The sequence below is a fragment of the Pollicipes pollicipes genome, unplaced genomic scaffold, assembly GCF_011947565.3.
Source record: "Pollicipes pollicipes isolate AB1234 unplaced genomic scaffold, Ppol_2.1 Scaffold_4295;HRSCAF=5057_pilon_pilon_pilon, whole genome shotgun sequence".
Lineage (NCBI taxonomy): Eukaryota > Metazoa > Arthropoda > Thecostraca > Pollicipedomorpha > Pollicipedidae > Pollicipes > Pollicipes pollicipes.
The window spans coordinates 1,473,102-1,481,950 of record NW_023596461.1 but is presented as its reverse complement, the minus strand read 5'-3'; the positions used below and the strand labels follow the sequence as shown (position 1 = coordinate 1,481,950).

At 52.7% G+C, this 8,849-nt stretch overlaps 1 protein-coding gene across 1 annotated transcript in view; it reads left to right on the top strand.

Moving 5' to 3' along the window:
- Positions 1 to 387: 387 nt before the first annotated feature.
- Positions 388 to 8,849, top strand: part of LOC119097625 (uncharacterized) — a gene marked incomplete at its 5' end in the record, with an annotated part of 19,754 nt that continues 11,292 nt past the window's right edge. Inside the window, 10 exon segments of the mRNA XM_037220661.1 lie at positions 388 to 419; positions 944 to 1,130; positions 2,102 to 2,239; positions 3,220 to 3,371; positions 3,665 to 3,791; positions 6,192 to 6,416; positions 6,941 to 7,059; positions 7,379 to 7,466; positions 7,805 to 8,011; positions 8,543 to 8,660. Of these exon segments, the coding sequence (XP_037076556.1) occupies positions 388 to 419; positions 944 to 1,130; positions 2,102 to 2,239; positions 3,220 to 3,371; positions 3,665 to 3,791; positions 6,192 to 6,416; positions 6,941 to 7,059; positions 7,379 to 7,466; positions 7,805 to 8,011; positions 8,543 to 8,660 (1,393 nt within the window).

Sequence of the window (8,849 nt, the reverse complement as noted above, 5' to 3'; positions counted from 1 at the left end):
CGACGCTAGGGGACAATCGCGTAGTGATGAAGCGCATTTACCCTGAAGAACGGGCTACGATAACGTCACAAAAATGCGCCATGTTCAGTCACAATGCTACCTACTCGTAAGTGCGGCGTTTGGCGATCACCGTTCAGTGGCGGCTGTGACCGAGGCCCGGGGCCTGGGTCCGGCGCCACATGCACGGCGGCGGGTCGACGGGCGACGGTGACCGGGTCTGGTGGCACGGCCTGTGCGAGCGAGACCGGCCTCTGACGCCGAGCCTGCGCCGACCGACAGACCCGAGATACCCGGCCACGACCAACTACTACTGGGGCTCGATCGAAGTCAACATGACGTCCACGGCCGGCACCGGCAGCTTCAAGACTGCCAACGGCCCCGCCCGGCTCTCAAGCTCGCTCAAGCTCTTCGGCTCCGGGGTCAGTCCATCCGTTTCCCGCATCGTCTCGGCAGCTCCCGTGGACTGCTCCGCCGGACTGAGAGTCAGCCGTTTGAGGGTCTTGAGACTGGCCCGGGGAGGCCCGGGGAGGCCCGGGGAGGCCCGGGGAGCCCCATCCCGCTGCCATGGCTCTTATAGCGAGTGTTATGTCCACTAACTCACGAGCCTTCACTCGCTCCCCAACGTGCTCAACCTTGTTTGCCTCACTGTTGAGCTGCCACTCCCTTCGCTGACAAAAATTGAAGCGGAAAATGCTTGGATAAGTCATGCATCGTGCAAACCGCTTCCCATCGATGGAGTGGTCGGGACAGCCTGTTCCAAGGAGATTTGACGCATCTGAAAGTTTCCTTCCCCGAACTCTCCGGCTCAAGTTCACTCCACTGCAGATTGATGGCGATCGGCTGCCGCGGGTGTCTCCGCAACACGAGGACACCGGGCGGTAGCAGCCGCGGTCGCGGGAGACTGTCCCGTGACCATCAAGCCGACGTACGCTCCCTTCCGCAGTGCATGACCCACACCGGCTGGGCTTCCAAGCGCGACCCCTGTGCCAGGAACCCCGCCGACTGCACCGAGGGCTTCTCGTTTAGTCTTTGGGTGAGACTGGAGCTGGAAGACACCGAATCCATGTTCGACACCGAGGCGCAGGAGTCATCTGGAGAGACACCGAGGAGACGTTACCTGCTCAGCTCGGGTAAGCACGACTCCAGGCGTTTGCTCCCCCATTGTCTGCCCTCATACCGGCCGTCGTGTGAACCGGTGCGAAGATGTGATACTCAGTGCATGGCCTTGTTTGCACGTTTATCCCCGCGGACAGAATTAAGTGTGCGATTTGTGTTCGCTATGGAAGTCCGCAGAATTTGCTGTGGACGCGTCATGCGTGTCTTGTTTTGAGTCCCACTGTAAGACATTAGGCGGCCACCCGATGTGTCGATTGTATGTTATAGTTTAGTCTTGCAGTGCAACAACAGTCCCGGTCTAGTCTCAGTTCCGGTCCGTTCCCACTCAGCTCCGATCCACACCCAATCGACTCCCGTCCTCACCCATCCAGCTCTGGTCCATACCCACTCAGCTCCGATCCACACCCAATCGACTCCCGTTCTCACCCATCCAGCTCTGGTCCATACCCACTCAGCTCAGGTGCGTAGCCAGTCAGATGTGGCCCTGGCTCATTCAGTTCAGGCTCGTGCCCGCTCAGCTCAGGTCCGCAGCCATTCAGCTCAGGTCCGTATCCCTTCAGCTCAGGTCCGTATCCCTTCAGCTCAGACCCGCAGCCATTCAGCTCAGGTCCGTACCGATTCAGCTCAGGTCCGTAGCCATTCAGCTCAGGTCCGTATCCCTTCAGCTCAGACCCGCAGCCATTCAGCTCAGGTCCGTACCGATTCAGCTCAGGTCCGTAGCCATTCAGCTCAGGTCTGTAGTCATTCAGCTCAGGTCCGTATCCCTTCAGCTCAGACCCGCAGCCATTCAGCTCAGGTCCCTACCGATTCAGCTCAGGTCCGTAGCCATTCAGCTCAGGTCCGTATCCCTTCAGCTCAGACCCGCAGCCATTCAGCTCGGGTCCGTAGCGATTCAGCTCAGGTCTGTAGTCATTCAGATCAGGGCTGTATCCATTCAGGACAGGTGTGTAGCCCACATTAGCTCTTCGGTCTCCTCGGCTCGCAGGCGGTGACGACGCCGGCTCGCCTGGCATCGCACTCTATCTGGACAGACACAGACTGACCGCACTGGTGTCGACCGGCTCAGAGTACTGGAAAGCCAGCGTCAACGGCCGAGTGCGGAACAACACATGGAACAACGTCGGTGAGAGCTGAGAGTCAGACTCGACTCCTTCGGCGTGCGAATCTCTTGTGCTCTCTCTTGGACCAGTGACCATGGCGTGACACCTCTTTGCTGTGATTCTGAAGCCGACTGTAATTGTTATATTCGTGGGACTCACTTGCGGACCTGAGCCGCTCGTATTCATGTCGTGGCGTGCATCGGGCCACGCTGCAACGCGTAGGAAATGCCCAACAAGCCTGTGCTGCACGGCTGGTGAAGCTAGAGTCAGCTCTGAAATCGACGGATTTGCGTGGAATCGAGGGAAATCGACTTCGGCGAAAGTGCCTGCGAATGCATACCGAAGTTCAGCCAGCCAAATTGCCTGCATCGTTCACAGGCTCTACTTGAAATTTGGGTACCAGCAAATATTCTGATTGTGGCAGGCTTGCCCTCGCCACAACTTATTTTGGATGACCTTACCCTACGCAGGCCACAGAAACGCTAATAATGCACTTCAGAACAAGATGGAAAAGAAAATATAGATACAAAACCTCCCTGAAGTGTATTTCTCTGGAGAAATAGGCGTTTTCTAAGTCTTCAGCAACATGTCATTGGTACAACCTGGCGGAAGAGATAATAACACCTCAAATTTCACGTGTGTGAAAATAATGTCAGCTCAGCTCCCCCAAATCTTGGCTTCGCGCTCAAAACAGTTTGGGAGTGATTTCTGAGGCTTCTTGGAACCTCTGAACCGCCTTGTATGGGGAGGGTAAATTCACATACACGTTTGTTAGGGGTACTCGCCACCCGTACGCTTCCCCCTTGAAAACGAATTGCACATGGAAGTTTTTGAAAAAGGTGTAGATCGCCTTATCTCCCAAGTTGCCACCGCCGTCATCACTACATCAGGATCTTCCCCGGTTTGGCTGAAACGGAATCGAGCGAGTTTCGCGCTCTTCCACGCTGCCGCCTGCGGTGTGCGAGTGTTCCGCAGTGATCGTGACGTCATCCAACTTGGCCAGGCGTGCGCTGGAGGTCCGACGCCCCATTGGACGCTGTAAATGGAAGCCTTGCGGGTCTGCAGCTCTACATCAACAACAAGACGGAGGCTCACGCCGTCTTCCCGAAGACGGCGCCGGCTGCCGGCAGTGTCCTTGACCCCGTCGAGGTCATGGTCAGTAGCGGCGCCAGGCCACTCTCGCACTACTGAGGAGGGGAGGTTCTCGCACTGCGGGGACAAGGGGGGGTGGTGGTAGAGATGGTGACGAGAAGGGTAGCCCACGTGTTACCATACAGTTTGTTTTTTTTAAGTCATGCGTGGCCCATGTGTTATTATACAGTTTGGCCGAGCAAAACGTGCGAACTCAAATTATGTGCGACTGGTGTTCAGTCCCGCGGCTCGAAACCGATGATCACGAGCACCAGAGTGCAGACCCGCTGGTGTCGTGACGTCACGTCCACCTCCAGGTGGGTTGCCATCGAACAGCCTCGCGGCGGGACTTCCACCACATGTGCGACTGTGAGTTCGACGAGGTGGCCATGTGGACGCGCGCACTCCCCGCCAATGAGACAGTGTTCTTCTTGGGCGGATACAGTGAGTGGCTTCGACTGCAGCTCGGTGGTGAAAATGACATTACCTGCTGACATATATATGCATGGGCGGTAGACCGTAGGGAAAGGGTAGGGCGGAGGAAAAGTTGCATCAGTCTCTACTCTGTGCTTTCTCATACTGTACCAGCTACGGATATGACTACAATTATTTTATTTGCGGACAGCTGTAACCTTGGTGTACATCTTAACACGCGCTGGCGTGGGGGTGGGGGTCAAATTGACCCCCGAAGGTTTTTCCAGAATGGTTTCCGAACGGCATAGCGTAGCCACGCAAAATTGTGCATAGCTGTAGACAATTGAATAACGGATCGCTTGAAATAAAAAATTTAAACGTACCTTGCAAGGCCAATGACCTATGGCAGGTCAAAGTCAGGCCATGGTTTCAGCGAAGGCAATTTCTAGGAAATCGTCCAATCTGATACAGAAACGAAGTGTTTGACGAAGCCATACATCTCTGAGACGCTTTCTAAGGCTCCACAAATATTGAATGAGAAAATAACGTTGACCAAAGATCAGGTGTGAAGGTCAGACCAAGGTCAACACCAACCTGATTTATTACTCTAGGACTTGCCGTATGGAATAGATTCTGGTGCTCATTTCGAATCTATTGACAGCAGGAACCGCATTATACATATTCCATTGACTTCTTGGAGGTCAGGAAGGGTCATTGACCTAAGATGACCCGGGGCGACATTTGTTTAAGGAACATACTGCCTAGCGTAATCTTTGTCGCTTATTCAAATGCAAAACTCAGAGCAGTCTTGTATGATTTTGATCACTGAGCTTCAAAAGGTAAAACAAGGTCACTAACCTCAAATGGGCTTGTGGCCTTTTGCTTGGAAACAGTTGCCTAGGTTCTGGGGACAGTTTGGAGACCAGCCTGGAGTTTGACCTTGTTTGACCCTATTTGACCTGAAGGTCATGACCTAGGAAGCTCAAACTTTGACTTAAGTGAGTTCACGTACAGGTCCAGACAGCCTGTAAATGTGGTGTCTCTAGACTTCTTAGTTTCTGAGATCTCAGGGGGCTCAAATTGCCCCCCTCACCCGAGCAAAGGGTATCTAGCCGGCCACCCGGGCGTGTGTTAAGGGGTATTTCTTTGGAGAGGGCGTATTAGTGTTTTGGAGGGAAGCGACTTGCAACTGAAATTATTGAATGAAAGAATGACTGAAAATGACATCATTGTCTGCACATTGCACTATACCACAACATATCCCATACACAGCTCATGCAGCATGCATCACCGACATCTGAATGAAATTTTGTAAGTGAAATTTTTGCTGCGAAAGATAAAGAGCGCTCACATGCGTCAGCTGAATGTGTGGTGACTGCCGTTCGTCGCAAAGATTTCGAGCAAATTGCCCTGATAGTGTTTGTACATTATACCAATCACTCCACTCTCCTCTAAGTGCGTTTATTGCCCAAAATTTTTCGCTGTGATGATCTTATGCAGCACTGAACCTCTTCATCAATCGATTGCATATAGATGTACGATTACATTGCGCCTACCTGTAATTGGACCCAGTCATGATTTAAATTTCTGGGACCCAGCCCAATGTAATCTACCAACAGGCAACGCATTCTATCCAGTCATTCGCGTCTTACCAATGTAACATACCATCAAATTCAATTCATCGCAGGGAAAGTATTTCGCAGTGCACTTGGTTCCAATGGATCATTTCTCCGTCGCGATAAGCCTGAAGTAAGCAGAATCGTTTGCGGACGGGCAGGTAAAATGACATCGTATCTATATTATCAAACACCACTGTGTGGGTCGTTTGCTGAACCAACCAGATCAGCGATATAAAATACCTTGTTTACTCCCTCTGAAGCTGAGCATCAAGATCATCAAGGAAATCCGATGGCTGCCGCATCTCTCGTTTGATCGCGGAACCCGTCCGGCGTGACCTACCAAAGAAGTCATCATTCGTGATTTGTTACATGAGGAGTGTTGCATTTGTCCATAATGTGTACGACCACAGAAAGTGTAAGATGCGATCACCGAAAACTTCAGCGTCCTGTCCGAAGCTGTTGAAAAGTAGTTCCGAAGACCTCAGGTGACACCCCTCCCCCCCCTCCACCGGAGCGTCAGGGTCCCGTCAGAATTTCAGTCAGATTGGACTCCCCAATCCGTCCTAATAGATGAGTGGCATGAACAAAGGTGTATTTTTTTAACTTGTGCTTGACAATATTCTAACCTAATCCAGTCGTAATCCGTGCTGCTTGTAGTTTCCAAAACCAGCAGCTTCAAACCAAGAGGAATGCTATATCCGCGGATTCAGCAAGTTCTTGGCTAGTTATATCTGTGACTGATCGCTGATATGCTGACTTTTGAGCTTTGTCTATATGCGGATATCAATATAACGCCTCCTCCTAACTCCAGACGACAAGAACAAAAATCTGGACATGAATTCGCTCAACGAGATCTTCACGAAGTGCAGGCAGTGTTCCGACGATTCGAAGCAGTTCAGGAGCTTCCTGACCATGGTGCTGGTGCAGGTGAAGACCAACCCGACAGCCGCAAGTCCGACAATCGCCAGCACGGCCTCCGCGGCTGCCGGCGGCGACGCCGCGGCTGCAGAGAAGACCGACATCGTACTACCGCCCGGTGAGCCCGCCTGGCCGACCGCCGGCTGTGGAGGCGGCTGCCGTCGGCGGTCCGGTGCGAGAGCGCGCTCCGGAGGAGCTGCGCTGGAGATCAGGCGCATCGGAGTCATGCTTTGCGTGGTGCAGTTCGGCGTCGGCGACATGGTCGAAGAGAGAGACTTCGTCTGCGAACGGGAAGCTGTAAAAGTTCTGACGAGCTGTTGGTGTCGACGCCCCACGCCTGAACACCATTCAAAGTCGATGGCGCCTCGTGCACGGAGTACCATCCAGCCCAACGACCAATATCATGTCATTGAAATGTCAATGTCATTGTCATTGTCATGTGGCGATATCGATGTCAATAGCCTCAGGTTGCGGAAGAATATCCGTAGGGGCACAGCCGCCGCAGTGAAACTGTGCTTGACACCTTGTCTTGGCACTTGTCTCGACGCTTAACACCTTGTCTTGTCCTGTCACCTTGACAGCTTACTGCCTCGTCTTGTCAGGTGAACGACGGTTGACAGCGTGCGTGTTTCCCGTTCTCAGGCACGCCACTGTCAAGCCCCGAGTCTGTGGGCCACATCCTGGCCCTGAAAAACCTTATCATCGCCATGACAGCTTCAGCCAAGGAGAACATGCTCCCTTCGGAGATCGGCGACTTCATGGTGGGCCGATGCGGGAGTGTTCAGCACCGACTGCGAGTCGCTATCGAAGTGATAAAGCGTCACAAAACTATGCGAGGTCCATCTACGCTGTTACAGGATCATCTTCGGTGGATCCCGTCGTGCAGATTTTAGCCTCACTTCTAAAGGCGTTTTTTTTTTTGTACCGCAGCAACGGTTTGGCTCTATTGTGATAGCCAAATACACTACAGCGATGCGGATATCCGGATGCGACGTCTCCTGTCACGTGACCTACGGCACTTAGTTGGTGGCCGGGTACGCTCAGACCACGTGGCGTGCGCTGACCGACTCTGGCCGACAGGAGCTGGCAGCCATTGTGGGCTCCTCACTGGAAAAGGAGACGCTCGGAGAGTGGCGCTTTCTCGAGGCCTCCATCAAGGAAGACGGAGGTACGCTCCTCACTCACAGCCGACTGGCGTGTTTTGCGTACCGAGCGCGCGGGGCGTGCTACCGCGCGCTTTGGATGTGCTGTCGGCTTGTCTGGAGTGCTCGCTGCTGCTGCTTCAGTTTGGGCTACGTAATTGTCTCTCCCCCAGAAGCGACCGTCGGCCTGTTCAGAGTTGAGATCTGGTTGAGGGTTCCGTGCGAGGCAATTCATGTTTCAAGGCGCACTGGCTATTGCGAGACTGCATGCCTGACGTGCCGGGGGCCTTGTGTCTTGCCCTCAGGCTGTTCTGTGGGTCGCTCGTCAGCTGCGATGCCATAACCCGCTCCAATATGTTGACAGGGGCAGCAGAGGTCGTGGGGAATTTTGAGGATTGGGCTTTGCAGTGCGCCGCGAACACGGTAATGGACAGCCCCAAGTCTCAGGTCCATGTCAAGAAGGACGCTGACAATATCAAGATGGTAATGTCGAAAATGGCGACCTTCATGCACCGCCAAGAACCCGTAGCGGAATTTCCTAAAAAGGGCAGTGGACTTAACCGTGTTGAGTGTAAGTATAGCTACTTTATTCTGATTTTTATATCATCATTATAAAATTGTCAGTTTTTTTACCTGGTATGACTTTCGTCTGTTTCCCATCATTATGCAATACTTTTCGCAACAATCAGGTAGTAGTTAACCGGTGTTATGCAACAGAAAAATATTTCGAATGAAAAACACGAAAAGATATCAAAATAGGTGAAATTAAGATTAAAAATGCTCCAAATGAAGGAGGACAGGAAGAGCCTAAAGCCATCACTGGGAGCGAAACCAGACATCACCACACCCGATTAGTGATGGGAGTGATATGCCAAATCATTGGATGCATCGTCATATTATGTTTGTACGCATTATTTCTGCGCTAGCACTTCATGTTCATGATCTTTCAGTGTGGTAAATCTACGCAATAAAAAGGTTATATGGGTCGGCTATCGACTCCCGGCTACAAACCCGATGTGATGAACCCCACTAGCTCTGACTGCCTACGGCTTTGTTGGACGTCAGTTTGCCTGTGACCAATATCCGTTTCGTCGGTCCCCAGACGCCACCGAGCTGTTCCACCAGCCCAGCAACCCGGCATGTCGGTTCGTCGACGTCTCGGTCATGTTTATCAAGTACGACACGTTTGGGATGATCTGCCCGAAGCGCGCCAGCCTAGTGTGAGTAATCGGTCATGTTCATCAAGTACGACACGTTTGGGATGATCTGCCCGAAGCGCGCCAGCCTAGTGTGAGTAATCGGCCATGTTCATCAAGTACGACACGTTTGGGGTGATCTGCCCGAAGCGCGCCAGCCTAATGTGAGTAATCGGTCATGTTCATCAAGTACGACACGTTTGGGGTGATCTG